Source organism: Leuresthes tenuis, unplaced genomic scaffold, assembly GCF_036924035.1.
Source record: "Leuresthes tenuis unplaced genomic scaffold, fLeuTen1.0.hap1 SCAF_16, whole genome shotgun sequence".
NCBI classification, from domain to species: Eukaryota; Metazoa; Chordata; class Actinopteri; order Atheriniformes; family Atherinopsidae; genus Leuresthes; species Leuresthes tenuis.
This window is the reverse complement of record NW_027325370.1, coordinates 5,194,772-5,214,570: the sequence shown is the minus strand read 5'-3', so window position 1 is coordinate 5,214,570 and position 19,799 is coordinate 5,194,772. Positions and strand designations below refer to the sequence as shown.

Genomic DNA, 19,799 nt, shown 5'->3' with positions numbered 1-19,799 from the left:
TCAGGTTTCATTCTACTTCAACTCACTTGTTAACTTAGCTTGTGAGTGTGCAAGCAGAACAGATAGAGCCAGAGAGTCATGGATGACCATCCACGTCCATCATCTCTGAATTTTGCTTGTAGTTTACTCCTTATCCAGACTTTTAAGTGCTTTCTTTATTTTAGTTCAACTACACAGTTTGACTTTGTTTACAGATGAATTATTCTATTTTTCCTTTTGCATTGACTCTAAATTTTCCCACACAGCTTGTTAAAAAATTCCGAAATTTTAATAAAAATAATCTCATTGCAGAACATTATCTTTCATCTTTTTTTCCTTTCTGTTTCAGCATATCATGTTATTTGCTGGTAGAGTGTCTGTGGTGGTCTCTCTCTGGTCACTAGTGACTAATTTAAAAAACAATTTGAAGATATTGAAAGAAATAAACATTTTTAAACTGCCGCCTTTACAGGATCTGCGATGACGGGTTATTCTATGTAATTGGGGGCGCTGTCAGAGCTTCAGTTTCTGCTGCATTCGAAGACAGCAGCGAAATTGGAGTTTCTGATTACTAACCAGCATATATCAAGGAAACCAATCAGGTCGCAACGTCGATATATCTTGATATCCGGAAAATATCTTCATTTACTTTTGCACTTTATGTAAGCTTCACAAAAGGTAGACTACACAGTAAAGGCTAAATCTTTGTTTTTTAAATAATACTACATTGCCTTTAGCGTAAACTTTCACCTGTCATCCTCTGCGAACAGCGAACGACATCAACGTGTTGTTGTGTTGTTGACAGTAAATCAGTGAGATAAATCTGGAGAAAGACGTTTTTTTTACAATCGTTGCATCGACAATGCAGATTTAATCTGAGAATGCTTTGAAAGTCTCATTTCCCAACTACAGCGAATGCAGCATTCATGCTCCACATTTTGCTCAACCCTCCGCGTGTCATTGAGAGATAACACGTTAAAATGTCAACAGGCAGACAAAATACCGGAAGTGTTCAATTTGAGAAAATAAATAGATGAATTCCTATATTTACATATATGTGTGAGTGTTTTTGTGTGTTTGCGCGCGCGTATGTGTTTAGTAGAATAAACACGTGTTGTGTCTTCAGTTTTTGTGGAAAAAAAAGAAGAAAGAACTTAATCTGACCCCACTGACGATTATTCTCTACAGTAGAGTTATCATGAGCCATGATCTATTTTTGAGGTTTTAAAACTGTTTTCCAAATCTCGTGATATCTGATGCTATAGATCCCATAATCTAATCTAAAATTCATTAATATCTATAATATTCAGAGTGTAGTTTTCTATCAAAACCTCACCATCAACACGATATTGTGTGCTTTTATTTTGAAATACAAAACCGGAACATCTGTTTGTGTTCATGTCGGACTTGATGCGCCCGGTGCAAAGACAAAACCCGGGTGTTTTTCACCGCCTGAACACTTTCTGTGCGGGACTGTCTGATCAGCTGTTTCAGCCAACGTGGGGAACGCTGACGTTTTTTTTTATAGTTTCTGGCTTTAATCCGCATAGTAAACATTTACCGCCTGTTTGTCACGTCGCTATGTCGAATCGTAAGCGCCCAATACCGGACGAGTTTAGCTCCAGTGACCGCTTCAAAACGCCGGAAAAAGGGGTGTCGGTGGTCCGGCTGCCCGGTTCGGACTTCATGCAATGGGGAGTGGAAGAAACGTGCCGGTATCTGCGGAGTCAAGGTCTTGGACAATGGGAGGATGCATTTCGAGGTTTGTGTTCTGGTTTGACATCAGGGGTTGCATCTAAACCCCCCAGTTTTCAGCTCAGGGGGTTTACGTGTCTGTATGCTTGTTGTTACACTTTAGCTGACATCGGTTATCTTTTCTGTTGTGAAGCCCAGAACATCACAGGTGTTGGACTGCGATATCTCAAGGATGCAGAGCTGGAAAAGATTGGCATAAAGTAAGTGCGTCAGCGCGTCTTAAATACAGTGAAATGAGGAAGATGTGACACAGATCAGTTTCCCCAGCTGCCATAATAGTGGTTTCAAAGACCCAGTTGACTGCGCACTTTTGATATGTCTGACTTTGCCTCACAGCATCTTTTGTTTATCACCTCCTCCCCCATTTTAGGTGTCTCGGTGACCGCCTGCAGATCTTACACAGCCTGAGGAAGTTGTGGCAGATAGACACTGAGCCAAACAAGGTATGAACTTCCTCACAGCGGTTTTTTTTTTCAAGGCTATAGAGATAAGTATTTTTAAAAAAGAAATAAAGGGCCATAGATGAAGAGAACAGAATGGGTGTGACATGTTGAAAGACTAGTTCCCTCAAACCCATTAAAACCATGATTTTAATGGGCTGCTAGAGAAAGAAGAGGAGGTGTTACTTCCTCTTTACTGCTGCTGTTTGCTTTGCATTTAAATGCTGCTCATCTTTAAAATGGTTTCACAATATGACCCAAGGAAAAGATGTAGTTTCTATTTATATATATATATATATATATATATATATATATATATATATATATACACATATGTGTGGGTTCTCTGCTGTTGTCCTGATGGTTTTGGCACTTCCCTCTGTTGATTGTGAGTGGTGACCTGAATCTCTTTTTGTTGTTATTTGCTTGTTGTCAAAGCCGTTTGTTGTTCTTCTTGCTGTCAGGTGTTCAACGATCCCATCCACGGACACGTAGAGTTACACCCGCTCCTCATCAAAATCATCGACACGCCTCAGTTCCAGAGACTTCGAAACCTCAAGCAGCTCGGAGGGACGTACTTTGTTTTTCCGGGAGCGTCCCACAACCGCTTTGAACACAGCATCGGGTACCCTATCAGTTAGATTCACTGTTTATTCTCCTGGGTTCATCTGTTTGCTGTCAGATACACTTAAGGCAGTAAAAGGGCTGTAAATTCAGAGCTCATGAGGACATTTCTTGATGTGAGAGGATAAAGAGACAGAGTGTGTTTTCTGTTTCTGTTTCTGAGCAGATCAGGCAATGTGAGGGTCCTCATCTCTGCACATTTTTATTTCTATCTTGTATGGAGTAAACGTTGTTTCTGCTGATTATAGGGTGGGCTACTTGGCCGGAGAACTTGTTCAAGCTCTGAATGAGAGGCAGCCAGAGCTCCTCATCTCTCGCAGAGACATCCTGTGTGTCCAGATCGCCGGGCTCTGTCACGACCTCGGTGAGTAATGTCTCGGAAACGCAGCTTTCCAGAGAGGCGGTCAGTGTTTTCAGTCCTTCACCCCAAGACATCAGACTGATGAGCGACGCAGTTTTACCAGTGATTTTTACACACGATGACACAGCAGCCGCTGGTTTTTTCCTTCATTAAAATTTGTGCTTTAAAGTGTTGGTTGGGGTCAGACATCAAGTCATGAAACACCAAAGTCACAAAAACGAAGCTGAGTCTCACACGTTAAGTTGTTTTTTTTTTGTTTTTTTTACCCTTTTCAGGACATGGACCATTTTCTCATATGTTTGATGGCAGGTTTATCCCAAAAGCACGTCCTGAAATTACCTGGAAGGTAAGACTTTCCTTTAGTTACTCAGCCACATGCAGCCTCTTCTGGTCTTCTGACTAATTTCCTGTTTGTGTCGTCGACATGTCCTGTTTTGTTGAGGTTGTGACTCTTCACAAAACTATTTGGTGACTAAGAGGACACAAAGAAACACTAGGTTTTAAAACTGGAATATACTAGCAGAGACATGAATATCATCTGAATTGCTAATGCAGGAAAGTTTGATTTGTTCGGCCGCAAATTGTGAAACTTATCACATGATCTCCAAAGAGCAGCACCTCCATTATTTCAGTGCATTTAGCTGCTGTTTTAGCAAGATATTTTCCACACAGTCTCTGTTTTTTAGAAAATAAGGGAACAAATGCAGATTGCTGGTTGAGGGATAAGGAGTAATCTCTGGAGACATTTTCTTTGAGAATTACCTGGAAAGTCTTGAGCTACATTTCAGTCGCGTGCTGTAGATACCGTGAAGCTGGAGTACCGGCTTACAGCAGCCCGAAGACTTGCTAAACCCGTAAATATGCTGGAAAGTTCTTCTTATCACAAAGCCTTTAATCACATATTCAGGCAAACTCTTGCCTGAACAGTTTTCCTTTCTTTCTGAATCTTCTTTATCAGAGTTTTTTTTAGTTGATGTTTTTTATTGGCCGTTTAAATTCCTGCCAGCCAGAGCTTCTGCACAAAGCAGTTAACGTCAATTGATTTGATAAGAAAACAGTTTAGGGGTTGAAGTGGTGATTGCAGTGTTAAGGCCAATAAGGACAACTGATAAGAACTACTAAGCCAGCTCAGGCTTCTTGTAAGTTGTAACCTCAAGCCTGGAGTCTGCCAAACATGAGAGATAAGGCACGAGACATTAGTCATGTTTAACCAGAGATGAGCTGTTTCTGTTTGAGTCAGGAGTAACTATGCTTTCATTTTAATTTATTTTCCAATAACTTTGTGCATCTTTCAGCATGAGACTGCCTCGCTGGCTATGTTTGACTACCTGGTGGACGATAACGGCCTGAAGTCCGTGATGGAGGAACACGGCATGGTGCTCCCTGAGGACCTGGACTTTATTAAAGAGCAAATCGCTGGACCACTCAACACGGATGCAGCTCAGAAGGTCAGAGGGTAACCATCATTTATGCCTGCGTGGAAGGCATAAATGATCCACCTTTTATAAACCGGTTTAAACAACGCCACACGCACGCAATGTATCGGAAGATTATGCTGCCTTAATTATACCTTATAAATGCTGTCGCTGTGAAATGGAAAAAGCCCTGACGTTAGGATTAGTGGGAGTTATCAGCATTTTATAGTGACACACCCGTCTTAAAAAGAAAGCAGCAGTAATAAATTACTTTAGTCTTTATTGTATGTCAGTGTTCAGGACTTCTTACATTTGAATCATATAAGTGCTATGCATGCGGAACAGGTTCATAAAAGCTCTGTCAATATTTAACTTTACTTTTAATTTACTTTTGGAGCAGCTTGAAACTGAAAGCAAACTCTTTGCATGTTCAGCTGATTCTGCTGTTGCTGTTTGTCTCCATAGTGGCCGTACAAAGGTCGTCCTGAAGACAAGTCCTTCCTCTATGAAATTGTGGCCAACAAAAAGAACGGCATCGACGTGGATAAGTGGGACTACTTTGCCAGGTGGGGCGCTGTTTGCGCTTGTTTGTTTCATTCTCAAGGCGTTGGGGTGTTGTTTTTGTAGTTTGGCAACAACTGAGCTGATGATGTCACACACAGCGTCAGCGGGTAGCACAGGTGAACTCGCAGTAGTTTCCCATTTCCTGATGAAATCCGTCACCACACTTTTTTCTACCTCCTGCGCTCTCTTAGGGACTGCTACCACTTGGGCATTCAAAACAACTTTGACTATCGACGCTTCCTGAAATTTGCCAGGGTCTGTGAGGTGGATGGACAGAAGCACATCTGCACCAGAGACAAGGTGCAGACTTTTTTTTTTTTTTTGCCTTTTCCTCTCCTCTCGCCAGGATATTTCCTTAGCTAGGTTATTGTTTTTGAATTGGCTCTATATGAACGAATTGGATTATTTTGAAATTAATTAATTGGATTTCATTGGATTATAATTACAATGAATTGAATTTCAATTAGTTTGAATTGGACTTTATTATTTAAGTGCCTTTAGATGACATTTGTTGTAATTTGGCGCTATATAAATAAAGCTGAATTGAATTGAATAGATCTTAAGCAGCAATCCCTTTAAGTGAAAACTTGCCACTGATACTCAGGTTTTTCCTTTAAACAGGAGGTTGGTAATCTGTATGACATGTTCCACACGAGGAACTGTCTGCACAGAAGAGCCTACCAGCACAAAGTGGGCAGCATCATAGAGACGATGTGAGTAGCTCATCATCACGCTGCTGCAGCACGCCAGCTGTGGCTTCTTGTGCTGTACACAGATAGATGTTTCCAGGAATGACATACTGCACATCTTTCTCCAGGATCACGGAGGCCTTTTTGAAAGCAGATCCGCACATCCAGATCGAAGGCTCTGAGGGGAAAATGTTCACCCTCTCCACAGCCATAGATGACATGGTGGCCTACACCAAGCTGACGGGTCAGTAAACCTCTCATTACGGTCTTGTTGCCGTCATCAGATCAGCGCATATGTACAGTTTTCCCTGCTGTACAATATGGACATTTTAATGAGAAGGGTTTCCCCCAAATCCAAAATGCTCAATATCACAGCCGGTGTTTTCTCTCCACATTACAACTAAAACGATGCAGGTCTTTTTGTTTTTCTTTAGTTAAAAGCAGCACATTTGTAAACTTCTTTCTCAAGCAAAATTACAGCAAAGTCAATTCAGGATTTGGTGTTTTTAAGTAGGGATTAATCTGAAAGATATTATTTTAATCATGTTCTTCATTTTTTATTCAAATTGACCCTTATTTGAATAATCTTACATCCATTTGTATAATCCTGGGATTAGTCTTTCAATGTTTTCATTTACCTGTGGATGTTGGATCAATGCCTTCAACAAAAGTTAATACGTAAAATGGCATCCCTTATGCACCTTTTTTTAAAAAAAAATTTTTATGGTAAGTCATTTTCTCCTCTTCATAAGGCTGGATGTGCAGTTGTACTCTGTCAAACCTAAACTTTATACAAACAATAATAATTTAATGCCCAAACTCCTTCAGCCCCTGTTTGGAATAATGGAAACAAATGGGGAAACTCTGTAAATGGGACTTGTTTCTTGGACTGATAAACACCCCAATTTAGTCATTTTTCACTCTGGAGCTGCATGTTTCTGGTCTAATCCGCGTTTATTCTCTGTAGTTTCTCAGTGTTGAACTTTTCTCTTACCGCTAACACCAACCTGTTTCCAAATGGTGGAAAGTGCCTTAAGATGACTTATTTCTGATTTTCTGGATTGAAAGTTTAAAAGTTTGTTTTTGTTTGTTTTGTTTTTCTGACCATTGTTATTTGCTGGATTATCACTTGTCAATGTGTATGAACTGTGCTACGTGAATATATTATATGTTTATCTAAAGTCATATTTTCATTATACCTGAAACTGAATCATGTCCTTGTTTTGGTCTACTGACCTCCTCTCTGTTTCCCCTGTAGATCATGTGTTTGAACAGATACTCCACTCCTCCTCTCCGGGTCTTGCTGAGGCAAGGCAAATACTGCGTAACATCGTCTGTCGACGGCTCTACAAGTGTCTGGGGCAAACTCAGCCAGACAAAGCCATGACTGTCACACAGGTACCCTGTGAATGATCGTATGAGCGCGTTTAAAGAGGAGGGTTAAATGTGCTCCGGATGTTTCTGAGTGACTTGTGTGGTGGTCATTATTAACTAATAATGTTCTCCTTTAATCAAACAACTGCTGTTAGCTGTAACAGATCTGGTGATTGTTGTGGAATACCACTTGCTTTGGTGAGATTTATGAGCTGTAAAAGTGTATTAGTATAAGTGAAAGTGACTTTTCGTTCTCGAATAGGAGACTATTCAGAGCTGGGAGGCAGATCTGGCTCAATCCATCCCTCAAAGTGGCACTCAGGATGTCAACCTGCAACCAGAGGACTTTATCGTCAGTGTAAGTTTTTGATTCCTCTTCATCTTATTCAAATCTGCCAAAAGCTACAAATAGATGAAGTTGACTTTCACTGCGACGTTGGCTTTGATATTTATCTCTAAATTAGTGAGGCCTTGTGGCTTACTGCACTTGCAGATCTTAAATCATCTCCATCTCTTTTAGGTCATTTTTATGGACTATGGGATGAAGGAAAAGAACCCCATCAACAATGTTCGCTTCTTCTGCAAGGATGACCTAACTAAAGCCATCCAGATCCGCAAAAACCAGGTCAGAATAGAAGCACCGACTACAGAAATCATGTCTCTTTATAGTCTTGAGCTAACTACATCCACACATGTTAATTTCCTCCCGTTCTTCGAAATGCACAGACTTGGCTTGTCACTGCCTCTGTCGTTACTTTAAGGCTCAAAATAAGCATTGTGCTTTTGTCGTTTTGTGTCAGGTGTCTAAACTTCTTCCAGAGCAATTCGCTGAGCAGTTGATCAGGGTTTACTGCAAGAAGACGGACGATAAGAGTCTGGAGGCTGCCAAGAAGCACTTTGTTCAGTGGTGCATGAACAAAAACTTCTCGAAGCCTCAGGTATTGTTTATGAAATTAGATAACATGAATATGAAATTCTGATATTGTAGTACTTTTTTTAAGTTGTTAATTGCCATAATTGTTCATCATAAGCAATTATGTTCATGATTATTGCTGCTGATAGAAATGAGCCTACTGTTGATACTCACCATAATCCCAAAATGTCATCCAATGCAGCTCTTAAACATAAGATATCTTTCCTCCAAATTCTTGATATTAAACGGTCTTGTCACAAATCAAATAATAGATAATAATGATAATATTATAATAATAATAGATTTCTTCTTTCTGAATACTTTTGCTTTGAATGCTTTTAGTCCCTCTACTCTCATTTTAACTCTTGTAGTGCTTGCCAAGGAGGAGAAGCAGCCATAGCTAATTCACACATTCCAAGAAGTCATTTTGTTTCACTAAGGATGACAAGAAAAAGTCAAATCCAATGTCTCATTCTCGGTCTTTCCAGCCTACATTAAAAGACCCAAAAATCACTGCTGTTTGTTGTATTCTAACGACAAAAAAAAAAACTTTATCCCAGCTGCTTATCTGACAATACAGTGACCAGTTTTAGGAGCCTATTACCGTCTTTACCCACATGTGAATACTGTGGAGGACAGCTCCCCAGATGTTGCACCCTCACAATTGGACAGTGTGGTGGACTGTTGCTCCATCTAAGAAGAATGTCTTGACTCAAAGCAGATGTTCACCGTAGTATAATGCCCAATTGCGTATTGTAATGGAATCGGTGAGAAAAGTGAAGACAAAAAGACGTTGAAGCCGAAGAATGTTACTTAGCCTGGAACAAAAAGACGTTGAAGCCGAAGAATGTTACTTAGCCTGGAAGGATAGCTTTGCAACATGAAACTAGGACTAAAACTCGTTGAACTTTGTGTTCCCTGAACTCTCGTCAGCTGTGTGTCTCATAGAGATAAAACTAATCTTTTGCTTCCTACAATTTTTACAACTACATTATCAGATGATATGAAAACCCTCATCCTGACTCTCCCTTTGACTATTTTACACCTATTAATGGTTGGTTATCTTCAGGATTCTGGACTGGAACCAATTCTGTTCTCTCTATACGTTCTTCTTTTTGACAATATCGTCAGGAAGCATGACGTATATATTTTCAATTATTATGCTGATATCCTCCAGTTCTATCAACGAAACCTGAGGAAACCAAGCAGTTGCTGAAGTTACAGGCTTGTCTAAGACATTGAGGCCTGAATGACTAGTGATTTAATTGTGTTTGGACCAAAGAACCTCAGAGATTCACGATATAAACATTCGGTTAAACTTGCGGGATTCAAACTCTGAAAATGTAACTTTTTGATAGAGCTTTTACTCAAGCTGTCAATCTGCCTTTTTGTTATTATGGCTGTTTATATTGCTGTTCTGCTGCTTTTGCTGAGTTGGTATCAGCAGTGACTGCAGTGTAACAACCTCTGTGAGTAATATTAGGTTTGCCTTTGTGCACGCTCTGCATTTCTTGCCTCACCCGTTGTGTTTTGTTCACATGCAGGACGGAGACATAATTGCACCTGAGCTGACCCCTCTGAAAGCCAGCTGGTGCAACAATGATGGCGAAGATAGTGACGATGGCGGCTCCCAAAAAACAAACCGTGCTCTAGTGAATGGACACAAGAAGGCCAAAACTAAGCTGTTTTAGTAAGGAGGAGAAGGAGAGAACAGCTCATATCGCACATGTAGAGATAAAAAAAGATGAGTGTGAGGTCAGAAGTTTATTTTTGTACGAGGTGATTGTGTTGATGAGCACCGTAAACTGTTTTTATACCCTCCCAATTCAAAGACTGCTAACATTTGAACAATTTATCATATTTTAAGTTTTTATTTTTGATTATTTGGAAGATTTGGTTTCAGATCCCTTTTGTATCTCATTTTCTTTGGTCTTTTGGTTGAATGTGTTTTGCTGTGCTTTATTTATTGCCCCATACCTCAGCAAATCATTTGCTGACTTCACCTATACAACATTTTAAATGGTATTTTGGATATCTTTTAGAAATGTTGTCCTATTACCAAAAAAAAAACAGTGTATCCTCATCAAAATTTTTGCTCAATGTGTACTGAAAAAAATCTGAAAGCGTGTAATGATGTGAGTGGAAACCTATTAAAAGGTTTGGGAAGATCTTGTCTAAGCGAACCCTTTGACATCATCTATGTTAAACACCAGAAGGCACCTTGCACTCATTTAAATAAAGACTGTGGATGCACAGAATATGTAAGGTAAGTTTAAAGTATTACACACATTTCCACAGCACAGAAAAGCAGGTTTTGGTCTGGCCAGAAGTAAAATGAGGCTTTAAAGTGCTTACCTTTTTTCGTTTTATGTACAACAAAGACTCAGTTTAATCTTTTTTCTTTTTCTTTTAAAGATTTATTTTCTTAAGAATTCACGACTTAAGGCAGCCGGAATGGGATGTTAAGTTTGAATGGAAGGTCAATTTTTTGGTTGCAGAAAGCTTAGTGTTTTCAGTTCATTGCCGCACTCCACATGTGATGTACTCAAATACCCTGGAAAAGAATTTGTTAATCCTCTTGATATACTTTCTACTCGATTTGACCTCAACAAAATATGTGGTGTCTTCTGTCTTAGAAGGGCTGATTTTGTTTGTGTCCTTTGTGGCAGGGGATTTCTTACAGTGTCCATCCGCTTTGGCCTTTCCTAAGCCAGCTTCTTTCTTTGGTTCTTTCCTTTGCCGGGTGGTTGTAGTATTCAAGTTTCTAGATGTCGTTGCATATTTATTACTGACAGACCCAGCCTTTCTTTTACCTTTAAGTGGTTGTTTCAAGTTTGTACTGGATGCTATGTCCAGACTTTCTGTGAATGTTGCATAACGCTCAACTGACGCCTTCTCTAGCTGGGACTCCCTCATGTTTGTGTGTGCTATGCTTGCATAGGGGCCCTTGCTATGAACCTGTTTCATTGTTATAAAGTGATGACCAAGTGCTTCGCTTGGCGTGATCCTTTTCCTTGGATTTATGTGCAGCATCCGCTTGAGAAGGCTAATAAAAGCTCGAGTGTCTTTGTCCTCGGTGGGATTATCAAGTCCGGAGTGCAGATTTGGCAGCTCATCCAGAGTCTTTATCGTATCACAAATGCCCCGATAATGCTGTACTTTTGTCCCTGTTGCTTTGGCATATTCCGTCGATGTATTCAGCCTCCAAACACGACCCAAAGAGTTCTGGGTCAGAGTAAAAAAGTCTTCTACGTCCAATGCTTCACTCAGAAGATGCTTGTCAGGTGGCCCTTGCAACTGTACAATAGCTCTGATGACACCGTATGCAGTGTGTTTAGGATACAAGTTTTGGCCAATGAACAAGAAGACCAAAATGCAGCCAAGAGACCACAAGTCAATACTTTCGTCCAGTGGGAGGCCGAGGATGACTTCTGGGGCCCTGTAACCAAGAGCCTGAATGATAGTTCCCCTCAACAGTGTTGATGTCTTCATTGCCAAACCAAAATCAATCAGCTTCACATTAAACGGTTGTAACTGATGGTTGATTAGCATTATATTGTCTGGCTTTATATCTCCGTGAACCACTTTGATGCTTTTCAATGCATTTAAGGCCACCAGCATCTGCTGAGCAATAACTCTGATCTCAGACACATGCAGCGGCATGAAATCCCTTTCGCACATTAGGTCAAATATGCTTTTGTCCAGCTTTTCAAAAGCTAAGCAAATGTGACCCCTGTATTTGAAATGTTCATTAAACCTAATCAAGTTGTTCTTGTCAGGATCAAGCTGTCGTAGTTTTTTCAAGATTTTGTGTTCTCTTTTTCCCATTTTGTAACGATCTTTTCTCACTATTTTGACTGCTACCACCTCTTGTGTGTCCAGCTTTGTACACTTGGCCACTTTCCCAAAAACACCCTGACCCAGGAAATCGTCGATGAGATATCCACCGCTTTGAGTGGGCATAACTATATTTTTCTCAACGTTGTATAATGCTTTCTCTTTAAGAAGGCGTTTTCTGGTCGCCATTTCTTCTCAATGTTGTATGTCTACAAAAAAATGGATTTATATTCTCCAACAAGTTCGAAACAGGCCACACGTACCATTCTGGAGTCTAACTGACGCGCTCCAACCAGTGACGTCAACCTTTTACGCACGTGTTCTCCCTTTGATCTCAATAGACCTAGAAAAAAAGTCGAATTCTCGTTTTCCCCAATTTGTAACGGTCTTTTCTCACAATTTTGACTGCCACCACCTCTTATGTGTCCAGTTTTGTACACTTGGCCACTTTCCCAAAAACACCCTGACTCAGGAAATCGTCGATGAGATATCCACCGCTTTGAGTGGGCATAACTATGTTTTTCTCAACGTTGTATAATGCTCTCTCTTTAAGAGGGAGTTTTCTGATCACCATTTCTGCTCAATGTTGTATGTCTACAACAAAAAAAAAATGGATAAATCTTCTCCAACAAGTTCGAAACAGGCCAAACGTACCATTTTGGAGTCTAACTGACGCGCTCCAACCAAAGACGTCAACCTTTTACGCACGTGTTCTCCCTTTGATCTCAAGTGACAAAGAAAAAAAGTTGAATTCGAAACTAAAAGAAGGAAGTGGAGTGGGGGATGTGGGGTGACAATTCCGTTTTACCTGAATATAAGTAGAACCCAGATCTCTCTTTAAGTTTAAGCCCTCAGTCTCGTTACCGGTCATCCTGCGGGGTTAATTTGGATTGTGTCCGACATGAGTGATCGCTTCTCTCAATGGTCGTCAGTGAATCACTTTGAAAATGGAGGGCGGGGATGAGCAGGTGTGTCTTCATATATTCGGTTTTTCATTAATAACTAATACATGAACCAATGAGGCCGACAAGAAATTGCATTAGTTGGATTTCAGATGGATAAAAGGCACAGAGCAGGAAACTGTTCAATATTATATCTGGTCTTAGAATAACAGAAGCCAAAAGCTGGAGCTATTCTTGCTGGAATTTGTGAATTTATGATAAGGAATTAGAAGGAATTACACAAAAGGGGGAAATAACCGGATCCGAGATCTTCCATAAACGCTGGCTGACAGGATCCAGAGGTTTAGATGTTACTGGCAAAATGTCACATTGCAGCTTTTGTGTCTTATCTGTTCTGTTATTCTCTTATAAATTAAGTTCCTCGGTTATTGTAAAGATGATCGCACATGTTGCATGTAATTTATCTGATATTGGGATCAACGGATCTCAGCAGAACCACGGACAGCGCAATTTGTTTGTCGTAGGTGTGGCGCTGTCCATAGTACTGAAAGCTGAAATTCAATAACCTATCAGAACGCTGCTTTTAAGACTTCTCACTTATCTGTTTGTTCTGTTAAGTATTCTGTGGAGGTACATATTGTATGTATCTTTTCTTGTGCACAAGCCATTCAACCTGTGTTCATTTCTGACTGTACCGTGTTAGGATACAGGTGGGTTATCGTCTAATCTATTTGGTCATGAACTTCTTTTCTTCTGTCTTGCCCTTTTCCACCTAAAAGAGGTCTTCATTATCCTTGTTTTCTTCCCCTGTCCCCAGGTGTCGCTCCCCTCACTTGTTACATGTTCTTCAATCAGCATGCCTGCATACACTTACTTGATCATCCCCAGTGGTATTCAAACTTCTAGCTTTCTACCAATCTTTTGTTTAGTTTCCTCTGAGCCAACCAGGTTCGTATTGAAATGGAGAGGAATGATATTTTACCATGTTGCAGCAAAGCTGAAGAAGACACTTCACTCTTTAACCAGCATAACCAGCTCCAGGGCAGTACCCAGCACAAAACCTTGTGTCTTCTTTATTATTTAGTTCAGTTTCTTTGAGCCTCTGACTCGGACATTCAAGATAAACTAATTGTCCCCATCCCATGCAACAAATTGGACGACCAGTTCACAGTACTCAGCCTCTTGTCCATCACAACACACCCCCACAACTGCAACCTTTTTTGGATTAATGAGCTCTTGATGTGATTTCAACGTTACACCTAGTCCTTACCGTCATCCAGGCATAAACATCTGTCCTTAGCTAAATTGAGACCACATTTACCCCCTAAGCAGTTTACTCATTATTTCTTCATGTATAAAGACTGTAAAACATGTTTCGATCACAAACATACATTTTTTTTTATATATCTTTAAATGAATCGATTTGCATTTTGAGCATCTAAAAGCTTTTTTTCAGTCGCCAAAATTAGATAAGCAGGCAGTGGTAACTAAGCGGCCTGTGGAAGTAAATGAGAGGACGACATCTTGGTCATGCTCCTGTAACTAAGATGCCGAAGCAAACCGGAACAGTGTTTCTTTGTCCACGTTTCTGTTTGGAATGTAACTACTGTTTGCTTTGCTGTTTCTGCAGTCTGTGGCTGCCAACATGAACTAGAAATCAAACGCGACTAGGTCGTTTTTTGCAAAAGACATTAATTTTGAGGAGCATTCCCTGGTTATAAACAAAAAAAAACAAAGAGGATGTAACTTCATTCTCTCAGTTAGTGTTGTGTGTATCTTGGGCGTATGAAAGAAGCTAAACTCATGTCTTCATTAACAAAGGTTGAGTTGATTGATATGCTCACAATTCTGTAAGTAGGCGATTTTCCTTCTTTATCTTTTATATTTGGAACTGATATTCTTCAAATTATGTATGTATATATTTCACTTTTGTTCCACATCTCGCCTGAGGTGTCCTTTAATGTAATGTGCTGAATTTGAATGAACTGGAATTTTACAGCAGTACACTCACTTTTACTCAAGTAAAATATCAGCAAAGAAAGATGCTGCAAGCGGATGGTGGTTCCAGGTTTTACATGTTCATGGTGACTCCTCCTGACAGAAACTACAAATTTCAAATAATAATCATTGTAAAGCCTAAGAGATCATTTTGGAGTATAATAGGGACACAAAAGAGCACAGATATGTCATTTTTGTTTGTTTATTTCACCAGGAAGACCAACTGAGATGTATTTTGTGCCACAGACTGCAGTATTAGCGAGCCAACAGTAGGTGGCGACAGAGCAGCGCACAATCTGCTGATAAAAAGAAAAGAAACTAAACTAACGCCGTAGCTATTCAGTTTACTCCGGCATGCAAATAACCAAACACCTAGACAACTTTGTAGGTTGTCAGTTAAGAAATGCTTATGCCCACCCTCTCCAGGCTCATGCTCAGCCGATGAAGTGTCTAATTCAGTGGGCCAGTGGCTTGGAAATGCTAGTCGTTAGCTTTTGTAAGCTAATGCACAGCCGAGACAGTAGACGATCCAAAATTTAGCTGCGTTAGATTGATCTAGGTATCATCTGGTAATATTTTTTTATTTTTTTATTTTTTTTATATACATAGAATAGATGCATAGGTTTCCCTCCACCTATCTGCCTGCACCAGCCGCTTAGTTACCAGTGCTTTCTTGTCAGTGGTTGGATCAGGTCCTGCCTTTGGAAGGGATATAAATTCTTGGCATCTGCCAAGTGTTCAATAGTCTTATATTTGGTCCTTTTACTGACCCATAAAAAAAGGAGATTAAGTTTATTGCTCACTTGCTATCTAAAATAAATTAAACTTCTTTTTACAACTGATAGTTAAACATTAACAAAAAATGACCCAATGTTTTACATAACTGATGAATACATGGAAGTCTCTGTCATGAGTTGTACTTAAACGCATACTTAAGTTATACTCGGTTTTATTTTGTATAACTTATCCAAATGTAGCTTTCAGCCTGGATCACTCAGCCATTTTGTTGCAGGGTATGAATTTCTAACACTTAATTTTCAGTTCAGATTTAGTTCAAACTGATTGATTTCAAATCTATGACAAAGTGTGTCACTTTGTGTAGTAAAGTAAAGTGGTGGTCACAAAGGCTTAAATGACAAAAACACTTGATATTCAACTGAGATGTACACAGTGTGTATGTAGAGTCTGCAGTATGTACTGTACATACCCCACATAAACCTCACAAGTTCAGAGGCCCACTGATACATGTTTTACATTCACAGCTCCAACATTGTCAATCAAAAGAAGGCAACATTACATATTCTGTAGAGCGAAGGAATGCTGGTCGGTCAGTGAGTATCCAGAATCACTGTCTCATAGTCTACAAAGTTTGAGTGGCTCCCATCAGGCTGCCGGCTTCGCTGAACTCAGAGGAGGAAAGCCACCTTTGTGCACCAAGCCGTGCTGCTGCTAAACTCTAAACACCCATAATGCACTCTTCACTTCCACTTTACCCATGACTGAAAGAAATTCAGACCTGTTATGTGTCTCCACATGGCTAAACTTTACCACACCTTATCTTGCCGTTTTGCACCCATTATGGTCCCCAGCACTGTAGTATTTAAGTATTTTAGAAGTTAGTTATTATTGTGTTTCTCAGTTCTAGTATTTTAGCTTTTTAACATTAGCCCACAGACATTTGTGCAATGACCGTACTTTGTGTGACTATTTTCTTGTCCTTTTTCACAGTTGTTTTAGTGTTTACATTGTTGCCTTGTTTGCTGCTCGATGTGACTTTAATTGCCCCTCGAGGACAAATAAAATTTTTTTAATTGAATTGAATATGACAAGATTGTAATAATGTGAACAATGAAACTTCTAAATTGTGACCCCGTAATGGCTTCCGTGTTGCACCAGAGGGCATCACAGACTCAAGTGTCAAAGCTGTGTCTTCTTGCTGAGTCTCGGTAAAACTTTAGGGAGGATTAAGTCATATTTCTTGTTTGTTTGTGTGTGATTTTCAGACTATCATTAGCAAAGCTTTAAATGAATACCACATATTATTAAAATCAATCAGAAAAACTGATTTTACTGAGTCACGCATTTCAGTCCCTGGGATTACACTGAAATATCACGTCAAAGGATGTTTGGAGAAATGCACCAATCTGACACATAATGGGCACACACATTTGCACACTCTTCCACATCCTGTGGCACTGCGGCAGGCAAGACATATCCATCACACACTTGCATTGTGCACCGGCAGAACCAAGGCCAACTGCCTGCAAGTATTTTTATAATCTTCATCCTCCCTGACCTGTTGCGCCCCTCCTGGCGCCAGTGGTCTCAGTCAGCCTCCAACACACACATACACTTGCATACACACATGCTCCTGTACACTCAGCAGTGCCTCCGTGGATAATTGAGACCAGCTGTTGCAAGGTGCCTCTTCCTTTGACCCTGCAACCCACCCACCCCCTTCACCCTGCTGCTGGTGGTGGTGCACTTGCCTCTCTGGCAGAAAGCTAATCCAAAGCCCCCCTCCCTTCCCTTTCGATGTCCTGATTCACACCCTCCCCATTCCCACATGCCTCTTAGATTGTTTGCAATCAGTTGTGCTGATTGATAAATCGGTGTGTTGTTTCAGTCTTGTCTTGTTGATATCTTTAAAGGACTGAAATGAACCCATCTCAGCGATGAAGTCATGGGAATTTTAGCTTCTCACTTTGCTTCAGCTACTCCATCACAGGCCTAAAACATGGTTCAAAACTGAAAACCCAAAACAGAGCAAAAAGACTTGTGATGATGCATATAACCACCACCTTGTTGGCGTTCTAGACAGGGTTGTTGTATTTATATGTGGCATTTATCCCTCAGGTCACACAGAACTGCAACTATAGAAATCTATTTGACAGAATAGTTTCTGTCAAACATTTTTGTCTGGTCTGATGGATTTCCAACTGTTCTTTTATGTGTAATAACTCGAGGATTTATTGAACAAAAGGAATCTGAAGAAACATCTTCTTATTCTGGAAGTTTACACACGGGCCAATATGTTCCAGCAATCCTAGGTTAAAGTATTAACCAGAGAACTGAGAAATGAACGGGTAGACAGATCAGCGGTGAAGTCATGAAGCTGTTTAAAGTGTATCCCCCACATCTTTCTCTCCGCTTTTGGATTAGGGTACATTTGGGAGGTGAGACGTAAGCAGGCCAGTGGTGACTGTGAGCTCCTGCACTGTAGCTGGAATGCACTGAGTTTTGGAGAGGAATGGAGGAGGTGCAGGGGGGGGCAGGCATGTCAAACTCTCTTTTCCAGCTGGTCCTAAGAGGTCAAATTGTGTGTGGATGTGTGCATGTCATGGCCTCTCATTAGGGGGTGAGACGCTGCGGCTCCAGACCCCCATGGTAGGATTGCTGGGGGAGTCTGCAGTGATCCGGCCACTTTGATGCCCCTGACCCCCACACCCCCCACCAGGAGGTTAATGAGCCTCCAGTGAGCTCTGACTTCATGCTGGTATTATGTGTGTGCGCAGTTAGATTTGTGGTGGGAGAACTCTCCACGGCTCTGATAGGCCTACTGTTGTCCCTTGTGGTGGCGGGATCAGATGACTGTGATGTATATGTTTGGGTGTGCAGAACTATGTTTGAATATCTTTGAAACTCTTAAACCTGCACCTGCTCCTCATGTGGAATTTGTCCATCCGTGTCGTAAAGAATCAATCTAAAAAGTTCTAGCATTATCTATTTAGTGTTGGCATTCAGTTGTTTTGATTTGGGACTTATTTCAAATGGAATGAAAAACTTATAATGCGCACTATGGATAACAAATAGTATTAATCTCTTACGTACATAGAAAGCATGGAAGATAAACTACACACTAAAGGACAAATTCATTCTTTAATCATTTGTTTCAACACAGAAATGTGGGATTCCTTTCATAGCTACAGGGTTGTTATTTTTCTAACATCTCTAACCTAGTTAGTCAAACACTTTCAGAGCTGCTGGTTTACCTTGAAGCTGAAATAACTTTTTCTTTAGTTTCTTCTCATTATGCACTTGCTCCAGCAGGGGAAGTTGAAGGAAATGGCCGTCAGTCGAGTCTGATTCACTGCCTTGGCCATCAGTAGTTACCGACAATAATTACTAATCCTGTGTGACTATTTTCCCATTTCGGTGCCTGTGTACCCCCTGAAAACTGACCCCAGCACTCTTTCACATAGCTGAGCAGGCACTAAGACATGAATGCGTTGTTTAGGGCGGGGCAGAGCAAGTTCCAGCCTGCAAAAGGAAGGCTGAAACAGGTGCTCAAGCTTTCTTTATTTCTTTTCATCCTTCTGTCTCTTACCGTTTTTTCTTCTCTCCACACCTGTTGAAGTGTGAGGACTCATGCTGGCTCACCCGAGCAGCTCAGCCAACACTGAGCTCTGCCAAAACAGTGGGGGGCTGATTTGAAGTGTGGATAATTGCATTACTTGTAGGTTTTATCTGCTTTGCTCCCACCCTCCTCTGCTTCCCTGTCAGTCCCCACTTTTGATATCAGGTGTTACCTCTGGGTTGATTAGTTGTGTGTCTTTTATCAGGCCAGACTAAACAGGGGGGGGCGACAGGGCTGAGTTTGTTGGAGTGGAAAACATTTCCTTTATGTAAGTTATAAGGTTACTCGTGGATAAAAACTAAATGGAACGCAACTTGTTACATTACATCTGTGTCATCTGCCCAGAGTTGCAGGTCTCTTACAATAGAAACTAAGAAGGCCTCAAATCTCCAGTGATTTGATTCTCGTCTGCCTGACAACTCCAGAGGGGTCTGATGGTCTCTTCCCCCTGGTGGTGCACCTCGCTGGGCCAACATTAAGCCCCAAGTCCCCTGTCTGTTCCCACAACAGGGGATCAAGATTTACCCAGCTGTTTGGGATCTGTGTTTGTGTGTGTGGAGAAAGAAAATTCACTTTAGATTTATGGCTCTA

At 40.7% G+C, this 19,799-nt stretch overlaps 1 protein-coding gene across 1 annotated transcript; it reads left to right on the top strand.

The window, feature by feature from the left end:
* The first annotated feature begins 1,468 nt into the window (after positions 1–1,468).
* samhd1 (SAM domain and HD domain 1) lies at positions 1,469–10,284 on the top strand. Its single transcript, XM_072367657.1, has 16 exons — positions 1,469–1,741; positions 1,868–1,934; positions 2,105–2,177; positions 2,639–2,799; positions 3,047–3,162; positions 3,435–3,505; positions 4,455–4,607; positions 5,040–5,140; positions 5,330–5,438; positions 5,760–5,851; positions 5,956–6,071; positions 7,086–7,225; positions 7,464–7,559; positions 7,722–7,826; positions 8,002–8,139; positions 9,659–10,284. Exons 1-16 carry the CDS (start codon positions 1,561–1,563, stop codon positions 9,803–9,805), a joined length of 1,866 nt encoding a protein of 621 aa, XP_072223758.1. The 5' UTR covers positions 1,469–1,560; the 3' UTR covers positions 9,806–10,284.
* Positions 10,285–19,799: the final 9,515 nt, after the last annotated feature.